Source organism: Electrona antarctica, assembly GCF_951216825.1.
Source record: "Electrona antarctica genome assembly, chromosome: 16".
In the NCBI taxonomy this organism is placed as follows: Eukaryota; Metazoa; Chordata; class Actinopteri; order Myctophiformes; family Myctophidae; genus Electrona; species Electrona antarctica.
Window position 1 is genome coordinate 19,066,098 of NC_136797.1, and position 24,386 is coordinate 19,090,483.

The 24,386-nt window shown below is 42.9% G+C and overlaps 1 protein-coding gene across 4 annotated transcripts; it reads left to right on the forward strand.

Moving 5' to 3' along the window:
- Positions 1–61: 61 nt before the first annotated feature.
- Positions 62–24,229, forward strand: taf1c (TATA-box binding protein associated factor, RNA polymerase I subunit C). Of its 4 annotated transcripts, none has more exons than XR_013791942.1 (16): positions 62–575; positions 1,499–1,619; positions 2,114–2,163; positions 2,834–2,929; positions 6,696–6,802; positions 7,840–8,093; positions 8,448–8,579; positions 9,205–9,322; positions 9,950–10,021; positions 10,403–10,538; positions 11,562–11,690; positions 12,362–12,560; positions 16,066–16,203; positions 16,364–17,898; positions 22,776–23,506; positions 23,760–24,229. XR_013791942.1 is itself a non-coding variant. In XM_079524651.1 (16 exons), the coding sequence occupies exons 2-16, from the start codon at positions 1,386–1,388 to the stop codon at positions 23,403–23,405; spliced, it is 3,723 nt and encodes a 1,240-aa protein (XP_079380777.1). In that variant the 5' UTR covers positions 530–575; positions 1,325–1,385; the 3' UTR covers positions 23,406–24,229. The 4 variants fall into 4 exon arrangements, 3 of the variants coding, with proteins under 3 accessions (XP_079380775.1, XP_079380776.1, XP_079380777.1); XM_079524651.1 differs by adding an exon at positions 1,325–1,391 and having other exon boundaries at positions 530–575; positions 22,776–24,229; XM_079524649.1 differs by having other exon boundaries at positions 22,776–24,229.
- The last annotated feature ends 157 nt before the right edge of the window (positions 24,230–24,386 follow it).

The following is a 24,386-nucleotide window of genomic DNA, read 5'->3' on the forward strand; positions in this document are numbered from 1 at the left end:
TTCCCATATTTCTTCTTCGTGTGTTGTAATTGTAAACCAGCTGCAGCACACGTCACGACGCTGTACTTCCGGCCGTGGCTGCTGCATGTTTTGTCCACACGTGTTTTCATCAATGAGTGAGAGACGCAACAAGGATTTACCAAAACATTTAAAAGGAATACTGTCTGCAACTTCGGGACACATACACCAAGATTATTGGACCTTTTATTTTGTACTCTTACATTTTTTTGGGGCCATAACCAAGTGTGTCAAAGTCGAACTAGTATGTATGAGAAACGTGTTCATGGCAGGCTGTCATGTGAAGCAGGACACGTTGTGACATGTCCTGACTCCTGACTAGAAGAAGTCAAGAACACAAGAAGATGTAAATGTCGCCGTAATTCAAAAAAGTCATTTTGGATACATCACATCCCCGGCCCGGGGCGGACCACGTACCTTATCAGATGGATTCTAAATTCCCGCATCAACTTTTCCCCACGTATTTCAACTCCGGGCCGCCGAATGGAGTTTTCAAGCACACCGCGAATGGATGGGGACGATACGACCACGCTGTTGGGGTCCCCACTCAGACTCAGGTACAATGCAGTAACGCACACACAGAGCGGCAGCCACCACTAGATAACAATAACATAGCATTGATTGATTGAAATATTTATTAACAGTTTGCAGAATTAAAGTACATTTCAAGCACAAACTCAATACAAAGACTGTTGACGACCCAATTAAGCATTACACTCGGATCCGCTGCGGGTCCCCTATTTGGGACGTCCAAAAAGGTAAACAAGGGTCCTGCAGGGGTCCTAGCCCAAGATTTAGACTCTCGTAGAGTTTTTCTCTCTCTCTATCGTCAGAATCGGAAAAAAACTCTACGAGAGTCTAAATCTTGGGCTACAGGGGTCCTAGCTCTGTCCTAGCTCTGGTCCATAGCAGCAGATGACAGTTCAGAAACTTGCAATGGGCCTGTCAAACTACTGCAATAAAGTCAACTTGTGACTCCTACCCTCCTACAAAACTATCTGCAATTTGTAACTGGTCCCTGTATAAAGTTACCAGAAATGCCCCCCAAACTGTTTTCTGTATACATGTGTTTTCATTGCTACTACTAGTATATATGATGTGTTCTTGATGTATTTAATACACAGGACCATAATGAATTGAAAACAACTTTTTGTGTTCTCCTTATTGATTGATAAGGATTGAATCGATCAATCAAATCCCTTACAAATGAATACTACAAATGTGATACAGGTCCAGTGGAGACATTGTTACAACCATGTGTATAACAAATATCAATGTGTTTTTTTCTTCTGGACTGCTTGTAAAGGACCTATCATTTTGCCACATTGCGATAAACATGAATTTAATACATCCCGTGCCCTCAATTCATGTCGGTATGCAATATTTATTATTTAGGTCTGTGTGATACTATTAAAGCAAAACAGGCTCTGTGTCTGACTCTGTATTTTCAGTATTTCAGGGGTTTCCCTTGTCCTTGCAGGATGGGTCCAGTCAACTTGCTGACTGGACATTTACAACCAGCCATCGGTTCAGAGGAGAAACATGGCTCCCAACAGAGCCTGTGCCAGTGCCTCTTCTGTCTCCTAAAACCGGTATTAAAGGTTTGTTACTGTTAGCCCCAGTATATTTATTTGTAAACTACTATTGATAAGAGTCCTCACTCACTGCAATCTAGTGGTTGTCAATATATTGTATTCTCTGGTGTGATTACTGTGATAGATGTGGGCTATGATATAGGGCTGGGCAATTAACAGAAAATATGATATTTTCCTATTATAATATATTCTGTGTCATAATCGACATTTAAAACCAATAACCCACTTACTAATCTTGCTCATGTAGGTTAATTGATTAACACTGACAGAGGAGCAGAGTTTTGTTAAATATATGCATGTGTATATTGTTTATATTCCTTATATATCAACAAATCCATACAACAAAATACAAAAAAAAATCATAATTGACAATTGATTAGTCTGATTAACCACTTAACCCGATATTATATATGTATATTTTTGTGGCAATATTGTTATCTTCATAGAGGCCAGAAGCACTTTATGGCTTTGTCTTATTGCATGACTGCCCTCTCTCATAGGTTTGACATGCCCTTCACTTTCCCCAGAAGACATGGACTTCATACACCATGTGAGTTCATTCATTCATTCATTCATTCATTCATTCATTCCTTGTGAAAGGAACACACAGACCAGGGCAGGAAACCTACATTGTTATGCATTTAATCCATTGTCCATCCATTACAATACAACCATATTATGTCCTAATTCTACAGGCAAAGCTACTATGCTTCTATGATGTAAGGAAGAAGCTGTTAAACTAGTAGCCAAGTTTCTTATTTATTAGGGGCTCTGCATAGCAGCGCTGCTCTGCAAAAGTTGCAGTCCGTGACCTGCCCTGTATTGGTAGTCATCATGTATCTGCTCTGGTGCTGTACACACAGTATGAGCAGCTATTTCTGTTGCTGGTCAGATCAGAAGATATAAATGCTTGTTGACATGCAGGGTATGAGGGTACAATGCCCTACAAAATCAACTGGCTGCATTCCATCAGAAAAAGCATCATCAGCACTCTGCATTTAAACAGGCCTAAGTGAGACACGACAAAAGACTTTCATCTGGGTTAGGGCAAAAGGGTTTTGAACAAATGGGTTTCTATTGTATATATACCTATGGTATACACACATTACTCACATTGTGAACAGTAATTTGAAATCAGAGATTTTGTGTGTCAACCTACCCGATGTTCTGTGGGGCACTTTCTGACTTGACCTGACGTTTATCATTACATGCTTTTCTAGATGCAGAACTTTTACATGGAAAACTATGAGGATGCTTTTTACTCGACGAACGAATTGTTGGGAGAGCACTTCTTCTTCCATGACAATAGAAATGAGGTGAGAAACGGCAACAACATTTATATATTATTTTGTTAATGCTTGTTATGCTAATTCTTTACTCCCCACACACAGTGTTGTCACTGCTGTTGTATCCTACTGACACCTGCCAGTGAGGAGCCCCCACTGGGAGAATGTAGAGCCTCCGGCTGACAGGTGCCGCCCCAGTCCGTAGGTCGTAGGATTACATGCAGTTACTATAATCACCCTCCCCGAACACGGGCCAATTGTGTTTGCATAGAACAAAGCCGCATGCACCACGGTGGATTCGAACCCACAACTTCTGCGGTGGTGGGCAAAATAGTATTTGTGTAGTTGAGTATTGACTATAGGACTATAAATTGACTATAGGACTATAGGTTAGTTTAGCTTACATCTCTTATGTCTCAATCTGTACTGTAGTCGTCAGGTCAGTAGGCACACATTGTGTACACATAGATTAGTCAGTAGTCAACCATTGGTTGTAGTACATGCAACATTGCCTTTGTGTTTGAAGGTGCTTTGCTTATTCAAGTTAATCGTATGCACTCGGAATTGGGCGCAATGGACTGCTAACAAACATGCATTTGACCTGGGTGCACTGCACTGCAGACATGCATTTGACCTGGGTGCACTGCACTGCAGTTCTGACATGCATTTAACCTGGGTGCACTGCACTGCTGACATGCATTTGACATGGGTGCACTGCAGTTCTGACATGCATTTGACCTGGGTGCACTGCACTGCAGACATGCATTTGACCTGGGTCCACTGCACTGCAGACATGCATTTGACCTGGGTGCACTGCAGACATGCATTTGACCTGGGTGCACTGCTGACATGCATTTGACATGGGTGCACTGCTGACATGCCTTTGACCTGGGTGCACTGCTGACATGCATTTGACATGGGTGCACTGCTGACATGCATTTGACATGGGTGCACTGCTGACATGCCTTTGACCTGGGTGCACTGCACTGCAGACATGCATTTGACCTGGGTGCACTGCAGACATGCATTTGACATGGGTGCACTGCTGACATGCATTTGACCTGGGTGCACTGCACTGCTGACATGCATTTGACCTGGGTGCACTGCAGACATGCATTTGACCTGGGTGCACTGCAGACATGCATTTGACATGGGTGCACTGCTGACATGCATTTGATCTGGGTGCACTGCTGACATGCATTTGACATGGGTGCACTGCTGACATGCATTTGACCTGGGTGCACTGCACTGCAGACATGCATTTGACATGGGTGCACTGCAGACATGCATTTGACATGGGTGCACTTCAGACATGCATTTGACATGGGTGCACTGCTGACATGCATTTGACCTGGGTGCACTGCACTGCAGACATGCATTTGACCTGGGTGCACTGCAGACATGCATTTGACATGGGTGCACTGCAGACATGCATTTGACATGGGTGCACTGCTGACATGCATTTGACCTGGGTGCACTGCACTGCAGACATGCATTTGACCTGGGTGCACTGCAGACATGCATTTGACATGGGTGCACTTCAGACATGCATTTGACATGGGTGCACTGCAGACATGCATTTGACCTGGGTGCATTGCAGACATGCATTTGACCTGGGTGCACTGCAGACATGCATTTGACCTGGGTGCACTACAGACATGCATTTGACCTGGGTGCACTACAGACATGCATTTGACCTGGGTGCAGTGCAGACATGCATTTGACCTGGGCGCACTGCTGACATGCATTTGACCTGGGTGCACTGCAGACATGCATTTGACCTGGGTGCACTGCAGACATGCATTTGACCTGGGTGCACTGCAGACATGCATTTGACCTGGGTGCACTGCTGACATGCATTTGACCTGGGTGCACTGCAGACATGCATTTGACCTGGGTGCACTGCTGACATGCATTTGACCTGGGTGCACTGCAGACATGCATTTGACCTGGGTGCACTGCAGACATGCATTTGACCTGGGTGCACTGCAGACATGCATTTGACCTGGGTGCACTACAGACATGCATTTGACCTGGGTGCACTACAGACATGCATTTGACCTGGGTGCACTGCAGACATGCATTTGACCTGGGTGCACTGCTGACATGCATTTGACCTGGGTGCACTGCAGACATGCATTTGACCTGGGTGCACTGCAGACATGCATTTGACCTGGGTGCACTGCAGACATGCATTTGAACGCTGCAGGCAAGACAAGACACTAGGGGCAGTATTATGCGTGTCTTAAGTACCAGGTCTTATGACTTAACTTAAGACCTGGAGGCGTGGTCGATGCTGTTTGGCCACTCAGAATAGCCAAATGGCATTGATCACGCCTCCAGGTATTAAGTTAAGTAATAAGACCTGGTACTTAAGACACGCATAATACTGCCCTAGGTGTGTTTCCATAAAGCCGTTTTTTTGGAACATTAAGGCTCTTGCGCAAAATCTCCTGGATGGAAACACCTCAAAATGCGAATAAGTCTCAAGAAAAAAGGGAAATGCGCAAATAGGCATGACCTTTGGGCAAGTAGAACATGACCTAGGCTGTACTTGGCCGATGGGCAAGTCCCTCTGAGACCTTGGTGTCAGCCCTGAATATTCAAGGGTGTTTTTGTCGCATGCTAATGTAATACAGCTGGAAGCAATATTGCACTGTTTGTACAGTACTTTGATCTTCCTCAAAGGTTTGGATAAAATTGAAATAAAATATAAATATTCAGATTTAAAATCAAAATAGAAATTGCAATACAAAATGCAATAGCTGCTGTACAGATGATAAACCCTATACTGTGTGTGTGTGTGTGTGTGTGTGTGTGTGTGTGTGTGTGTGTGTGTGTGTGTGTGTGTGTGTGTGTGTGTGTGTGTGTGTGTGTGTGTGTGTGTGTGTGTGTGTGTGTGTGTGTGTGTGTGTGTGTGTGTGTGTGTGTGATATTGGAGACAGACACGGATACAAGTTCAAAGGGAATACAAATGGCAAAAGAGCAATAAAAAGGCAGTGGAATCTGTAAAACTGTAATTCTGTACAATGTGCCACCATTTTGAATCCCAATCCCCGACCGGGTTAATTTTTTTGCCAGACAGCAACAAAGTCTATTGACCAGAAATAGCTGGAGTCCAGCATTAGAAATAGAAACATACTAGACTACATTCATGTTGGCCAGCGGGCCTAACAGAAAACAGCTGACTGCAGTGTTGAGTTACTACACACTAAAATCCTCAGTGTTACTGTTAACATATGACCGTGTCCCCCAGGGCTCTATACCTGGCTTATTTTTTCACCTCTGAAAGAAATGGCCAATCTACAAAAATACATAAATCTGCTATTTTGGCTGAATGTTCGTCCCAGAATATGGGACCCACTAGCATTCATGGGAGTTCAAGCGTCCATTTATGATCTCACAGGGTGCTGATGGGACAAACTGAGTATATCACAACCTCTAGCTAGTCTGCAAGATCAGCAATGCATCTCAACAGTTAGTAATGTGTTGTTGGCCTATGGTTGGAAGGATAGTGCACGCACATTTCAACTTTTCATCAATTAAAAACAATCAAAACTATGTTCTCATAAATAAATAAATAAAGAATTCCATAAATAAATAAAAGGAACGTTTAAGAAGTAGTGAAAATATTTACACTAGTTTAGTTTGGGTCATGGGCAAATGTTTAATTTCTCGTTTGGGTCTTGAGCTAAAACGTTTGGGAACCACTGCTGTATTAATGATACCGAGTGCAATGAGCGACGTCATTCTGGAGTGTGACGTGACCTGAACATTTCTATACGTCTCTTTTCAGTTTAAGGACACACAAGATCATGCAAAAAATGAAGCAAGATATGATGCAAAAAATGCATCAAGCATGTGGAGGACCAGGCGTTTCATGGACAGACTGCCATATAAGACGTAATCAGCATTATTATAATATTTGGATAGAATGAATGCCATTATGAATGAAATAGTGTGCCATGAACAGATCTTCGGTCATGGCGGGGGCCAGCTGACATGTCTAGTGAAACCACTAATGATGAATACAGAGGTCATTGCATTATCAATTGTGTAACAGTTTGTATATATCATCGATTCCCACCCTTTGGGCCCTGAGGATATAAGATTTGAATGATTTGAACATTCATTTAATGAAAAACGTTTTTCTTTAAAACCTTGAAAATGGAGTATTCGTTGTGGTTCCAATTAGATGGCATCTTAAAAGGATACTACGTTAGTTATATTGATCGATCATCAAAATACATATGCTCTTAACACCCTCCGCACCATTGCCGACGATTAAAGTCAATTGAAGCCTAATTTTGATACTGACGCTTAACGCCATTGCCGACGGCCTTCGGCAATTGAGCTTTTATAGCGCGTTCGATTGCTCGAGCCATAATGCTACTCACGTTAGCCGGTTAGCTAGCTGTGTTGTTAGCACAGCACTGGATCGCCCATCTTAGATCGTCGTCGCCATAGCAATCCATTCTATCCATTTCTTTCAATCGCCTGTATCTCCTATTCCTTGTCCCAGATGGCATTTTGGTCAAAACAGCGTTTCTTTGACGTCACAGATCTGACGATCTGGAGCTCTGCAGAGCTCCGGTCTGGATTCACATTGTAAACAAGGCCGGCCTAGCTCCGTGTAAATTCCTAACTTAGGCCTACTGCTAGTGAAGCGGAAATGGCGGCTTTTCAAAATAAGAGCTCAAATGCTGGCGTGAATTAGATCCTAATTTTTCACTGCGCTGAAAGGGTTAACATGTTAAGGTCTGCAAACTCTTTTGAGATCTTCGAAAAGGGCCCTGAGCCGGAAAAGGTTGGGAACCACTGCTTTTATAGCTCAACTTTGTGAGAGAACATTTCTATTTCTGTATTTTTAATGTATTTGTATTTATACATTTAAATGTATTTGTCAACCCCATGTCGTCCCTCCACCTCTGTCCTTCCAGATGCGAGTACAGTTGCTTTAACCGCTCTCTGACCGCCTACGGCAACTTGCTGTACGATGTCATCCCTGACGTCCCCGTCAATCTGCTGGCCAGCCTGGTCGAAGAGGAGCTCAATCAGCACAGGGAGAAACTGCAGTTGAATGAGCAAACCATAGGGGGCGCCCTAGCGTACGTCCCCTTCACACAGGGCAGCACAGAAGGCTCCCAACATGGCTGTCTCCTCTACCCCGGGAAAGAAGCCTTCAGCCTGCTCAGTATCCTTTGATTCATTTTTACATTTAACGAAGCCACAAACTGATACATGTTACGTTTTATATCTGGATTTCTTGGCTCCTAGAGCCGCTCCTCATACAGTATGTGTTAAAATGCAGTGGTTCTCAAAACATTTTCATGTCAGTTACACCTAAATATATGCCGCGTTGTTAGCTTGTAGATGGGTTTTTGAATAGGGCTTAAGAAGTGGTTAGAAATGATGAAAGCTTACAAAACAATACTCATGCAACAAGTAGAGTAGTAGACAAACTAATGTGTTGTCATATTAGTGTCACTTATTGTATTCATTCACTACTGAATGGCAAGTTTGCACAATCCTTGACGCAGTACCACAGAGTTCCACAAGGTGGTGGTGGAGGTCCAGGAAGGGAAGCCTGCCCATCTGGACACAACAAGCAACAAACCACTCTGTTTTCAACTCAAAGGACCCATCAGGCAGATCTCCTCTGCCTCCCTGCTCAATCAATGTGAGTTTAACTGTAAACACACTCATGTTGAATTGGCACATCCGCTTGGTCTCTCTTTGGTTTCATGTATCACATTTTGTTTTGGAAAGATGGCCACATTTTATTTTTTATTTTTTTAAATGCATGATGTTTCCATAGTCCATGAGTAATTGTGATCTCCATATTGACTAGACTAAAATCCTCATAATTATGCTTTTTGCCATACTCGAGCAGCTCAGAAGAAGGTTCATTCAAATACTGTACATCCTGGCCAACTTACTGTAAAAGTTAAATAGTGAAACATTCAAACACAATCACATTCATTACATGTTTAGAAATGAATGTGATGAAGCCTTACTAGCCTATAATGATTATACAAATGGGGTCTGTTGGCAACTAGCCCTGGTGTTGTGATTTTGATTATTGAAACAATAAATGAGGTTACTCAGTACTAGGTTACTAGTTTTTTCACTAAATACTTTGTTACTCTTGCTCAAGTAATTCTTTGGATCACTACTTTTTACTTCTACTTAAGTGTTATTATTCTAAAGTAACAATGCTTGCACTTGAGTGCGGTTTTCGGCTTCACTACCCACGTCCGGTTGCTGCCCTGGTTGAAATAACGGCATGCCTGGTTTGGGTGCAGGTTGTGTTGGTGTGCGGTCAGACTACCTGTGTGGGGTCTGGAGACTGGACGAGACAATGACACCACGTCTACTGCAGGTGGTCGAGACCAGAGAGCCTGCTTCCTGTATCAACGTCAGGTAGGACTGGTTGGACTGTATAGAGCGTCGCAGTCCCGCCCCCTTTCAGAATGACGAGGGACCCAGAAGATAATTTCCCATGCATTTTTCCCAAAGATGTTTCAAAAAGTATTTATTTAAAGATCTGTAAGCCTCGGACAAAGCCAATATTTGGGCCGAACAAATGATTACAAAGAAGAAAAACAACAACAAAAATACCCTGCCCTTTTTTTCTTCTTTCTAATTATTTGTTCGGCCCCCAAAAATGTGTTTGTTGTCATGATTTGTCACGATCCCAGTTGGCTTTGTCTGAGGCTTACAGGTCTTTAAATAAATAGTTTTTGAAACGTCTATGGGAAAAATGCATGGGAAATTCTCTTCTGGGTCTCTCGTCGTTCTGAAAGGGGGCGGAACTGTGAGGCTCTTTAGAGGTGGATTGATGGGTAGATATATAAATAGATTGATTGTTTTATGATTGATAGAACTAAACACTGTCAAATATATGGAAGTATGGATTAATAGAAAGGTTAATCAATCAATGGATTGTTGAAGGCAGATTTACAGATCAGTTGATTAGTGTGCACAAAGACATAATATTTCTGTTATGAATGAATATATCCGTTAATTATCCGTTGTTTATTTTGTCAGTCCCCATGTTCTGGGTGAAGTTCTGGTAGCAAGTAACAGTGGAGCAGCTCATCTCTGGACTGTCGGCAAAGGGTGAGGAGGGCTAATAACTTCACAGCAGTATTTATGGCAATATTTCACAAGACAAATAAAAGCTGCATTTTATAGTTTCCACATTTTGCATACATTACATCTTTGCTTAAAAAGCTTGCACAGTGCAGCTTTAAAATCTATTCTCCTCCATTGTGAATACGTGGAGTGCTGTTAGTTTTGACAGAAATTGTGATATGCATCATCACCAGATCTTCTGCTATGGAGAGACAAGATGTTGAGAAGACAACATTTATATTAGAATATATATTTTTTAAGGATTCCCCCCCCCCATTTCCTGAAAAGTAACGTGCACCCGACAGCGACGTTATACCATGGCTAACTTGCCCAAAGTGATCAATAGACGATTCTCTGTCCCGTCAGGATGCAGAAAGTCAGAGAGGAGGACAGTAACCTGTACTTCAACGCCCAGTCTCCGTGGCGATGGTGTGATTTCTCGGGCCACCCCAGAGTGATGGTGTACGCGGACAGGACGGGAGCGGAGCTCACAGACATCAGGGTAAGGCAACATGAGGGGCAGCTGTGGCTAGAGGAGGGCACTTGTGGCCAGAAGGTTCCCGGGTCGACCCCCCCCAATTAGCGGGAAAAATGTGGATGGGAACATGAATGAGCAACACACACCCCGGCTCCCTCAATTCCAGTGTTTCCGTTAGCCGGCATTTAGTAACCATTACATAGGGATGCTCCGATCAGGTTTTTTGGGACCAATCCCGATCACAGATTGTTTTTACCGATCTTGTGCGTAAAGGGAAAGTCGGAATATTTCCAAAATTATTAAATGTCAAATCCCATGTCAAAACTGTTCCTGTGTGTGTGGGGAGGAAGGGGAGAATATTTAAGCCTGTCACATATTATACTATATATCTGATATATACCACTTAAATGGTATAAGACGGTTTCTCCTGATAGGGTGAATTGCAGATCACCGATCGAGGCGATTATCGGGCAATTACCATTACAGTTTCAGATACAGAATTTCAATTGGCTGGAAAAGTATCTTTATTTTTATTATTAGGCTTCACCACTGAAACCCTGTCATAACCCATCCAAAACAATGGATTGCAGAAAAAGAATTACTGTGATTACGAACATGAGACAGGTTACAGAAAGACGCACGCGCGCACATTAGGAAAAACAAAAAAAAAGAAATCCAATGTCTTTACACACCCGAATAAAACTCATTAAGACCATACTTCAGCTTTGGAAATCAGATAAAAATTACAATTTAAATGTACAGAGAGTATTGCACGTAAACTGGGTTGTTATTTCAGTACTTTTCTCAGTTTTCTGTCCTCCCTTTGTCTCCTGCTTTGTAAAACTGTCTAGTTATACTTTGTATTGTCTAGTAGAGGCAGATGTAGATGTACCTCTACTAGAGGTAGATGTATTTTGTTTCTTTTTCATTTCATTTAGTTCATTTTTGTTGGTTTAAATGAAAACAATCAGTGTAGCTTCTGGTCTACAACCAACACTTTCTCTGCTCATGTTCTCTATCTCTGTCTGTCCTCCATCCTCCCTACAGACTAGCCCCATGTCCAGTCACACTCTGTTCCGTGTGGGTCAGGGTCCAGACTGTAAGAGTGGGGAGAGGGTCATCAACACCAAATACCTGAGAGAGACGCATAGCTTCCATCACCTCGTTACCACACAGGTACACACAGTCACACACACACACACACACACACACACACACTCAAAACCGCTCTCAAAGGGAACCTACGAACGGCTGCAATTCGAAACTGGCCCCCGTAAAATCTGAATCCCCCCCCCCCTTTCCCCTCACTGTATATGTTTCTTTTCCCTTTTTACCTCCATTATGATGAATTCCTGTTCTGTTCTTTGTCTATATAGAAGTGTCCTTTTGTACGTCTCTAAATGTTTTGATGAATTGAACATGGTGGACCCTGTTGTAAACAAGTGTAATGCTTAATTGGGTCGTCCACTCACAGTTAACAGCCTTTGTATTGAGTTTGTGCTTGAAATGTACTGTAATTCTGCAAACTGTTAATACATTTTTCAATCAATCAAAAAAAAACACACACACACACACACACTTGCCACCACCTTCTCTCTGCCACCACCTTTCTCCTTCTCATATATCTGTTCTCAACCTAACCTTCTTCCCCTCTTCTTTTCCTTCTCCCTGTGTCCCCTCCCTGAATACCTCCCTCCCGCGTTCACTCTCCCCTTACTCTCCTACTCTTTTACCCTTTTCGTCACACTTCTGTCTTCCCTCTCTCTCCATTCCCCTACTTTTTCACCTTTCTTTCTTGACCCCCACTCTCTCTCTCTCTCTGTCTGTCTGTCTGTCTCTCTCTCTAGTTCTCAGCTTACATCCTGGACGAGCGTGTCCCTGGCGTGCCCATGTTGAAGTGGGAACACATGATGGAGTACCCGCCCGTGTTTGGTCATGTCCTCCCTGGCTCCTCCTCTTCCTGTGTGCTGGGAGGAGCCAGCAGCACCACCAAGGTTGTGCTGGGTGCTCAGACCTCGCAGGACCTCACCCTGCTCCAGTATTCAGGTAGATGACGTTACTGTAGATGTGTTTACCATCTGCCACGCCAGTGTCCTAGTGAATTAATGAATACCGTTTTCACAGAGGCGGATGGGAATCACGTGGGTGTAGAACTACCATCGGTTGTGTGTTTTTCCGTTTGTTTATTTGGGGCATCGCCCTGTTCTCATATTCAGTGACTCAGTGATTCAGTCTCATATACCGTGATTAAAGGCACCAAACTGTATATGAAAGAGGCATTAATAGTTTCGATGTGAAATACTCGCTGGCGAGACCTTTAATGTTCAATATGTAATCCCCAACCCTTTTTATATAATATATATAAAAAAAACACTTCCTATGCAGGTCTGGAAAGTGTGAAAATGCACGGAAACTACAATGCAGCTTAAGAATAAATAAGTAGTATATCGTCGTTGCCAGGCAAAGATCCATATATATATATGGATATATATATATATACCCATAGACTGTATATATAAATTAATGCCCTACTTTTGCATCGAGCAAGGTCGGCTATCTTCACTATGTTCTATTCTTTTTTTGACATACATGGTTTCTACCCGACAGTGACAATATATATATTATATACCAAATAGCATAAATTATAATAGACCTAATATTATGGTAATTGCCTGTGTGGAAAGTGAGAGTGAGAGATTGGTGCAGGCAGTGAGGAGGAACGAATTTTAGTTATATATCATGGTGCTTGCTCAAGTGGTTCATCTCCTGGCTATAACTAGTTAGACTGACTTCTTCTGGCCTAAATTAGCTGTTCAACGTGCAAATCTGAAAGTCACATATTGACATAATGTCACTAAGCTCAGACTGAACCACAGAAATGGGTGCGACTGCATTCTTAAAGGACCACTTCACCACTTTTCAACCTATCTTCATATAATAGGTCCTCACTAATAATCATGATAAAATGGCACGATTTTTTTCTACTCAGTCTGTGTCTCATAGGAGGGCTGTGGGCAGTTTAGAAACCGTCTTCCAGTGACATCATCATTAGGCAGATTATTTTTTAAACAAGATTTTCTTTTACAAAAATGTTTAGATTTTCATTATCGTGAGAACGATGGCTTCCATTTTCGCATTGCAACTTTTTAGGACTAGAAAGCCTGCAGTTTTTATTAGCTTGTATTCCCCATCGATGATGTCACTGGAAGACGGTTTCTGAACTGCCCACAGCCCTCCTATGAGACACAGACCGAGTAAAAAAAATTATTTGTGAGGACCTATTATATGAAGATAGGTTGAAAAGTGGTGAAGTGGTCCTTTAACCCAATTTAGAATATTGTGAAGTGACATTTATTTAAGATTATTTTCGTTTGCAATTAATGGAGAGAGAGAGAGAGAGAGATGAAATAAATGTATTGGATTGATTGACTAACTAACGGGGGACATAGTCATCTTTATATCCCCACTATGTTCCCAAATGTCCCATTCTATCCCAGTACAGCTCATCTACCTCCCCAGCACTTTCCCAATATATCCACAGCATGTCCTTGTTATATCACCTATACATTCTCATTATGTCCCCCGTGCAGTGCACCCAACACTGCTCAGACAAAAATGACATGCGAGAAGAACTTGTTCACACATTCGTGACACATTGACATATATCGCAGCATTGGATCAACTCCCAGTCGGTTACATAACCGCTGAAACTGATCTGAGTTCAGTCGCTCTTTCCTTGCCTGGGATTGTTAGTATGGTATTTAAACATGTTTTACATGCTTGAAATGCTAGGGGGGAGAATGAGTGGTGAAGAGTCGAGTAGGGGTGTGTGCGTGCGTGCGTGCGTGTGCGTGCGTGCGTGCGTGCGTGCGTGCGTGCGTGCGTGCGTGCGTGCACGAAGGGAAAGTAAAAGATATCAAGGCACACCTGAATTCATATTTTTTTTAATAAAGGCTAAATGAAAGGTGAAATTATTTTCTTTTTTACTACTAGAAGATTAACAGGAGAGGGTACATTTATGAGATGCTGGCACCACCATGTCTGATATTAGCATCATAATAAACTTTGTTTATTTATAACTGTCAAAATTTGTAAAAATTAGGATTACAAATTGCTTTACAAGTTACAATACGAGATAGAAATGTCAGTAATCTGATTTGGAATAGATACAAAACAATATAAAATAAAAATATAATAAACAATAGCATAAAATGGCAAGAAAGAAAACAATATACAAATGTGAATAATAAGGCCTTCAAAATTGCATAACCATTCTACCGTTTAGTCGGATCAAGTCAAGTCGCCTTTATTTGTATTGTAAAACAACAGACTGCTTTCCATTCAAAACAACAACATCATGTAGACCTCAACATTGGAGACCACAGTTTAGTCAATCAGTAACAGAACACCTGACCTTGTACCATAGACTGATTAGCTGAGCAGGGCTACATAATCCACTGGCCACAGAGCATATAATACAGTGTACTAGTTCAAGTATATTAAGTAATATGACCAATATATTTGTGACGTGGGCGATTTATTGGCCAATTATGATTTTTTTTTTAAATCTTTTAATTGTTTTTTACAAGGTCTGCCAGATCTAAGCTCATACATAATGACAATATGTGACATGTTCTGCATTTTATATTTACTTATTTGTAGAATGGCCCATATAAATTATGTATTACTTGCGCAAGCAGAGCATTTGATGTAATTAAGATATGTATATATGATATTGTTCTTTTAAGTTCTCAAATAGAAACTTCTAATCTGTCATTTCGGGCTCTCCAAATCGTGATCGTCATCTGACCCAAATGTCTGGCATCTGTCGGGCCCTATACTGTAGCTCTTCCATAGGAGAGAAGTAGAACAAGTAATAACCTCTTGGCACGCCAGGGCCTCAAGCTGCCTGAGGTGTACCATTAACCTATAAATCGTCTCCCTCCCCTATTCTTTCTGATATAACTTATCTCTGCTGTCGAAAAGAACAAAAACTTTTTTCAGGAACGGAAGAAAACCTTGTATTTTGAAAACAAAGCAATGATGCCTCATCAAAGTTGGTGTTGTGACTTTATATATTGTCTTGCATGAGAGGGGGAGAGGTGGTTGAGTTTGCTGTTTTAGCAGACAGTTTGAGGGTCCAATGGTTAAGAGGTTTTTTCCGAAGCGCCTTTTATTACTTTTCATTGGTTCAACCAACACACAGACATAACAGGTATTCAATAGATCTAAAAAAAATCTAAAACCTGGTTGACAGACCAGTTATGTAAAACAGGAACAGTATTACTAAAACATCATTTTACATATTGTGTTAATAGTTTAGGGAACTATGCTAGTGTGGGTAGGGCTCCTTTTACACCCATTTGTTTCACAAATCAGTGTCACATAATAGGATTTTATTTTGCTTTAATGCATGAGTTTGTTTTACATTTTTGATAGGAAACATATTAATGTTTGAGTGTATGTGAGAACGACTATATGATCTTTTCTCTGTCTCTAAATTCTGAGGATTAAAACGCAATAAAACAAATGACAATGTATGTGTATGCAGGTGGCAGAGCTGAGGCCTGTGTTAGAGTTGGTGCTCCCCAGACATTACTCAGACCCAGGGACAGTCTAACACATCTGCCTGTTCGAATCCCTCATCGCCAGCAGGCAGCCCTCACCAGAATATCGCAGCCTGCTGCAGGTATGGATAGTTTCTCCATGGTTATTGTTGTTTATAAATGCTGTCATTAATAATACATGATGTAAAGTATTTACAAGACATCTGATCAGGTCCATGGATGTGCATTGCTTTTTCCTCTGGTTGTAATGTACACTAACCCAGAATGGTTATCTATTGCTAGGTCTGACATGTATCCAGAAGAATGGTGGTGGAGGTGGCGGTGTGGATTGCATCTGGGTTCTTCAGCTGACCGAGGCGGGAGATATTTTCTACCAAATCCTTGAACAACAACAACAGGAGAACGACATTGCACGGACATTGCAGGAAGAGTTAGTACAGCCTCAGTCAGAAGGAATAAACAAGTCTCCACAAAAGCAACACCCACAGCCAGCAGCTCAAACAGACACCTCTGCATTTCAGAGTAATCCAACAGTCAAAGAAAGAACACTGCTGTTGCAGGACGGGAAGCCATTGGTAATGGACACGTCTAGCGATGAGGATGTAATTTGGCCAACTCAGTCTCAGAGTTTTGTGCCTGAAACCCAAGAGCAGGAACACCCGCAGTTACCATCACCTGCAATGGACATCAGCAGACAAGGGAGGGGGATGAGGAGATTTTCTGGGTCTTCCTCTGAGGATTCACAGATTGAAGGCCCTCGACGCCGCATCCTGGCCACCTTGGGCCTAGAGGTGGTCGTCAATGAAGAACGTGACGAACAGGACGACTGTGACGAGAATCTTTTGCCAAATTCGCAATGGACTGATAAAGACACTGATGTCGGAACACAGGAAACTGTCCTTCCCGTTCACCCTGAGGGGGAAAACACAGATGGTTTGAGTCACATTGATGTTGAATGTACCGATCCTCCAAGTGTGTCCGTACAACTCAGCGAAGGTGCCCTTGCTGCGTGGATACGGTGGCTACAGAAACTGACGATAAAGACTCGTGTGAAAAGGAAGCTGCAAACGCAACCCGTGAACAAACATCTGCAAGCGCAACACGTGAACACATGTCCCCAGACCTACCGCATGGTCCCAACCAGAAAACTCCCGCTTCCTCAGCGCCTCCACGACAACCAGAGCAGAGATGCCATCGAGGAGCAGCGCGTGGCGAGCTTGAGGCAAGACATGAGGGAGTGCATGGCGAAGGGGTCGGTCTTGGTTAACGGCAGCACTGCTGAGCAGGTACCCCTGCCCAACCCTGTGGACCCCGATGTGTGGGTGGATGATCTCAGTGAGCGTCTGACCGTCTCCTGGAAGGGGGGGGAGGAGGAGTATAACAAGTGGTGGCAAGAGCACCTGGGAATGAACAAGGAGGCGAAAATGGATTCGCTGAGGAGTAAAAGAAAGAGGCAGAAGGAGGAGAAGAGGAGGAGGAGGGCAGCCTCCGGTACATCGGAATTTTCCGGGAGCTTCTCAAGTAGTTCCGGCTGGTCCTCCTCTGCGCACGGGGTTGACGGGTGGTACGACATTGACCTTGACAGCACTATTGGTGGGTTCTTGTCCGAGAAGGACTTTATATCCCAGCAGGACTTTATGTCACAGTCCAGTACGTTGGCAACACATCTTGCCAACTCATTGGCTTCTATGGCAGGAAGGCAGGAAGAAGAAGAACAAGGTCAACAACAGCAGCTGGATGCAAGGACCCACAATCGCTCTCCTGACCGGCCCGTGGAACAGTCTGAGGATAATTTGGGCTCTTTGGCTCCACCCCAGGTAAGATGGAACGTGCACACACACAAATTCTTATCCTACTTCATTGCCATTGTATACTCAACTGTCAGCCTGTGCCAGGTGATGGTTTCTATTTTCATGTCATCTAATCATGGCTACGTTTGATTGCTAAATGCTAATACACAATCAATCTGCAATATACGATTCAATCAGCAGAAGCCTATCTATCACCTCGTTTACCATGTTCTATACATATACACATGCATGCATGAATGTGATAATTACTGATTTACACACTACATGAAAGGAAATAACACTGCAAATAAAATTAACCACTTCATTAAACACCTTGATTAGAAGATGATTAAACTTGCCATTTAAACTAGCAGGATTGACTTCCTGACTTCTTCACCTTTTCATCTTCAAAGACCCCAGGTTGATATGCATTAGGAGGGATGGGCAACTTTGACGACAGAGAGGGCCATTATATTTCCACACTCACTCCAGAGGGCCACTTTGCATATTTCTGTCATAGCAAAAATAGCCGATCTACAAGCTCAAAACGCGTTGCAGTGCGACGCGCTTTGAGCTTGTAGATCGGCTATTTTTTGCTTTTTTGAATTGGAATCCTGAAAAGTAACCTTTTTTATTTTATTTCAAATACATTTAACATAAGTTAACTTTATGAACTAAATACATTGGACATATAAAAAAAAGACAATGACATTTTAATCCTAGTCATTAAATTGCATACCGTATATTAAGTAATTAAAGCAGGTCATGTTTGCATGTTTGGAAAATCAGTATTCTGATAATAACCTGGGGGCCACATTAAGTGGTGGTGGGGGCCGCATGTGGCCCCCGGGCCGCCAGTTGCCCATGTATGCATTAGGCCATAGGTGCCGGAGTGGGGGTCAGAAGAGTCTGAATGTCCCTGCACTATCGGGGGATGACTTGTCTATTTATTTATTTATTTATTTTCCCCGACCGGCGTTGCATGCTTGCATCTCGCTGCAATGACCATTCTGGCTGTAGTCTAGTCTACGTGCAGTAACTGCATCTGCTCTCTCAGTCTCATCAAGGTGTCAGACAAGCTAATACACACTAACAATTCATCGTTCTTTGTATGCTGGCTGTAGACATGAGCTGCCCTGCTATGTCATGACACCCCCCCTTCAAACAAAAAACATTTGTCCCCGCACAGCGGCACCACTGCATTAGGCCACAGCCCAAATCTACAACATCCTCAGTGTTCTTTTAAAGTTACAGACTAGGGATGCACCGAAAGGGAAATTCTTGGCCGAAACCGAATACCGAATATAGGAAACAGTTGGCCGACAACCGAATACCGAATATCCGAATATGATTATCTTTTTTCCTACCATTGCTGTCATGGCCATACCTTAAAGCCACCTGATTTATGGCAAAATAAATGGTTATGGCAAAACTTAACTTAAATAATAATCACTATTATGGGTCCATAAAACATTTATTCAGCTCTTTTGAATGCATTATTGCATACACTATTCTGTGATATATTTTCTGCCTATTCGGGCCGAAACCGAATAGGCTGAAAATGCATTTTTAGCCATTTTCTGCCGAATATTTTCTGCGGCCGAATATTCGGTGCATCACTATTACAGACCTATAAATGTCCATTCGGTTCCTAAACTATCAGTCATTTAGCTGGGGACCCTCTGGAAACCCCCCAAGGACCTGACATTGAGAACCACCGACTTGATAGTTGGTATGGAACACAATAGGTGCGTTTACATGGACACCTTTCTTCCAATCTGATTAAAATAAACCCGATTGAAGTTTTGGATCAAGTGTTTACATGGGGCAAGTTCAATCCGATCAGGTGTTTACATGTGCCCACTTTTAATCAGATTAGCTGCTGTTTGTCTAATGAAATCAGACCCATCTGAACAGAGTGGTGATGTACTCAGGGGCGGCTTTAGAGATTGGGAGGCCCCGTTCATGACGTCATAATTTTAATAATTAATAATTATTTTTGTCAGTGTCTCAGCGCTGCTAGTGCAGTGAGTGCACGCGGGAGGCCCCGTTCATGACGTACTGTACTGATACCGTACTTGTACTGTAGCCTACTACATTGTACTGTACTGTACTCGTGCTGTAATGCACTTGTACTGTAGTCGTACTGTACTTACTTGTACTATACTGTACTCATACTGTACTACATTGTACTGTAGGGCATTCACTTCTAGTCATTTTTACTAGTTGACTAGTTGCCTAGTTTACTAGTCGACTAGTTGATTAACTACCTATTATGTAAAAGTATAGTACAGTACAGTACAGTAGGCTACGAGTACACTCCACTAAAAAAATCTCAACTTCCCATCATGCACCTGTGCACGGTGTGAAGCTCGACAGCGCCACTTTGTCACCTGTTGGTACCCTAAACGGACAGACAGACATACAGACAGACATAGGGACACACATTGCCATTCCTTAAGTGGCTGCACCACTCAATAATACATTATTATACACACAGCTAACCCTATTATTATTAATAGGCCTATTATTACTATAAAATGGGTCACCACATGTGTTTTCCCACTTTTACCCATTCTTCCCTCCCGCCTTTACACACACTGAACTGTTTTTGGGGGGGGGGGGGGGGGGGGGGTTAATCGGGAGGCCCCCGATGCTCGAGGCCCGTTTCAATTGAAACGATTGAAACATATATAAGGCCGCCACTGGATGTATTTGGATTTGTTTCGTTAATGAAGCAGCAGAGCAGTTTGACTTCAACTTTTCTGATGGGGGAAATGAGTGGAGAAGATGAGCAGAAGAACAAAGGGATTGTAATGGTAGGCCTACCTAATACCTATAGGCTATAGAGCGTCGCAGTCCCGCCCCCTACCATGGCCCAGGAAATGAATCCCAATGCATTTTTTCCATAGACATTTCAAAAAGTATTTATTTAAAGACGGTTACGCCGCGGACAAAGCCAACTCGAGTCGTGACAACTCATGACAACACAAACAATATTTTGGACCAAACAAATAATTACAAAGAAGAAAAACAACAAAAAAGGTGTTGTAACCTGCCTTCTTTCTAATTATTTGTTCGGCCCAAAAAATTGTGTTGTCATGATTTGTCACGACTCGAGTTGGCTTTGTCCGCGGTGTAAACGTCTTTAAATAAATACTTTCTGAAATGTCTGAGGAAAATGAACGGAGAATAATTTCCTGGGCCATGGTAGGGGCGGGACTGCGACGCTCTATAGGCCTACTGTTACAACGCTGCTGTTTGTGTAGGCCTACAGGCTACAGCCCTACTTGTAGATGGGCTTGCCCACTTCCAACCCATGCCAGTTAGCCCACATGTAGACCATGTTGGAACTACATGGGCTTGCCCACTTCCAACCCATGCAAGTTAGCCCACATGTAGACCATGTTGGACCAATATGGGCTTGCCTACTTCCAACCCATGCCAGTTAGCCCTTGTGTAGACCACGTGGGACCTATATAGGCTTGCCCACTTCCAACCCATGCAAGTTAGCCCACATGTAGACCATGTTGGAACTACATGTTCCCAGTTCAAGCCCATTCCCACTTGTACCCATGTATCCCGCATTGAAACCACATGGGACCCAAGTGGACGTGCTGGCTGGGTTCCATCTCTCCTCTCTCATCTCTGTCGAGAATGCAACTAGCCTACTTGGACTGTGTCTGTTTAGCAATGGTAGGCTACTGAATGGTAGAGCCTTCAGACGTCGGAGTTGATTGATTTCCAGCTTATTTTGTGGCTAGTAATTAATAACCCTTATGGTCTGAGTCGTCTCGTCTTTATACTATTTATTATTAATTCAGCTTTCACATTTTACCCTACCCTATAGTTGCAATGGAAAGAATATTATATTAAATATCTATATACAATGACAAATATTAAGAGTAGGCCTACATGGCATGCACGCCATTTAAAATGTCAAATAGGCTAATGTGGAATTTTACGCAGGTGGTTCCAAATTATGAATTGATTACATCACTAGCAAAAGACGTGAAACTAGGTCAAATCAATTAGGCTACTGTAGCTGCAGCGGAGCTGTTCCAACTCTGACTTGAAGCAGCGGAGCTGGTCCGACTTGAAGCACACTAAACTGACCAGCACGGCTTCAAGTTTAAACCATAATGGCATGTAGGCATAGTATTGGATATCAACTTTCTTCAGCCAAACAGATCTGCGATCACAGAGGCAGGGGGGGGGGGGGGGGGGGGCAGCGCATGCAACTTCAGGTAGCCTACGAGTGATTCTCATCATCCATTATCTCAGTGGCTGCCTGCAACACTTTTATTTATTTATACTTTTTATTTGCATGGGAGATTTTCGGCAATAGTGCCGTGTGTGTGTGTGCGCGCACGTGCGCTTGCAGAGAGAGAGGGGGGAGAGGGAACGAGAGAGAGGAATACCGCCTCATCGCACTGCCAAAAACAAGGAGGTTAAGCAACAGAAATTGCAGACGATTTGATGTGCAGAAAGAACATCAGATTCTAATCGGGTTAAGGTGTATACATGGAAGAAATGTCCTCTTGATCGGGTTTAAAAAAAGTCTAGACCACCCCTCTGCACCCGATTAGAATTTAAATCGGGTCGGACTTGATCGGGTTTATTTAGGTGTATACATGGATATTTTAAATCGGGTGTATTTAAAACCTTGTTTTAACCCGATTAGAACGTGACATGTAAACGTGCCTAATGTGGCTTGCCTTCTTCCGTCTACATTTTGAGTAGAAAACACATCCAATAGCAGTGCGTTCAGGTGTGTACCCAGAATGCACTGCGTAAATGTGTAAATATAAACTGGCTAAATAATATGTGGACACTACTTGAGATGCGTAGTATTGCCAGGTATAAATGGGGCTAATGTTCTTTTTTTAAATTGTTGTACCCAGGAGGAATCCAGAGAGCCACAGAATGATACTGTGGATAATGTTACGGCTACTAACATCGATTTGACGACCCCCGAGCATTCCGCCACTCCCGCCCTGCAGTCCTCCTCTCCCCTTGACTCCCAAAACACACTGCTGTCGACGCCCCAGGACCCCATGGTGGCCAGGATGGGATTCTCTCAGCCCTCTGTTCTCCCATCGACACCCCAGGACCCCATGGTGGCCAGGATGGGATTCTCTCAGCCCTCTGTTCTCCCATCGACACCCCAGGACCCCATGGCCAGAATGGGATTATCTGAGCCCTCTGTTCCCCCATCGATGCCCCAGGACCCCATGGCCAGAATGGGATTATCTGAGCCCTCTATTCCCCCATCGATGCCCCAGGACCCCATGGCCAGAATGGGATTATCTGAGCCCTCTGTTCCCCCATCGATGCCCCAGGAACCCATGGCAAAAATGGGATTCTCGCAGCCCTCTATTCCCCCATCGATGCCCCAGGAACCCATGGCCAAAATGGGATTCTCTCAGCCCTCTGTTCTCCCATCTTTTTCTTTGCAACCTGCCAAGGGGGTTAGGATGAGTCTAACACAGTTACAGACACCCAAGAAGAAGAAGTCACGCATGGGATTTTGAGTTATTTTGTGGCATCACTGAATGATTGAGGAATTACAAAAGGTGAAGGTGGTGTTGATATGACATACTAGCCTGGGACGACACCACAGGACGTTTAAATGGTAAGAACAGAACATAGGAATTAACCACCTCTTTTGGGAAGATTTTCCACATCTTTTGGATTCTGTGATATTCCTGCATTACTGGAAATGACCTCAGAAAACCGTGGCGAGATAAATGTTTCTCATTGAATGAGAAGTGAGAAAAGAAATTACCTAAGAACAAGTGACTAACCGTTTTTCTTCTTCACTAATTCCAAAACTTTTCAATTTGTAATACTGACCTGCACTTCCTGATTTCTATTTTTTTCATCAGTTGGATTTTTCCAGTGCCTTCGTCTCCCTAATATAAGACTTTTCTCAAATGTTAATGACTGTTATACTGATTTGGAGCTGCTTGGAAATCTTAGGCCATCGATGTGGACCCCCAATATGAAATAATAAGATGTGACGTCTATCAGGGCCTTTGTCAGCACAAGGGCTCCTGGATTCAACCCTTATCGTCACTCCTGATGCTTACCTACCAGGTGTGGGTCTTCCGCATCTCCCTTTGTGAAGCTTGTTCCTCTCCAGCCAAACTTGGTGTCTCGCCCTCATAAAAAGATGTGTTGTTGAAGAATGGTAAGAAAACAGTCTTGATGGCGGCCATGTTTGTTTTATTTTACCGTTTACATTCTGTGTTTGTGTGAGTTAACTTATTTGTGTATGCATTTATGAAATGTTAAATGGTCTGGCTTTTGTGGCATTGGTTGTAGACTGAATTAGGCTGTTTGTGGCATTATGTTGATATGGCATTTCCGTTCAGTTGATTTGCTAGCCTAAATAGCGAGTTCTTGTCTGTCTTCCCCAACACACAAACCAGGCATTCACCAAATTAACTCTTCCAGATAGTAAATTGTTAAAACAAATGACAGAGAAACAGTTTAAAAATAACTTTTTTTTT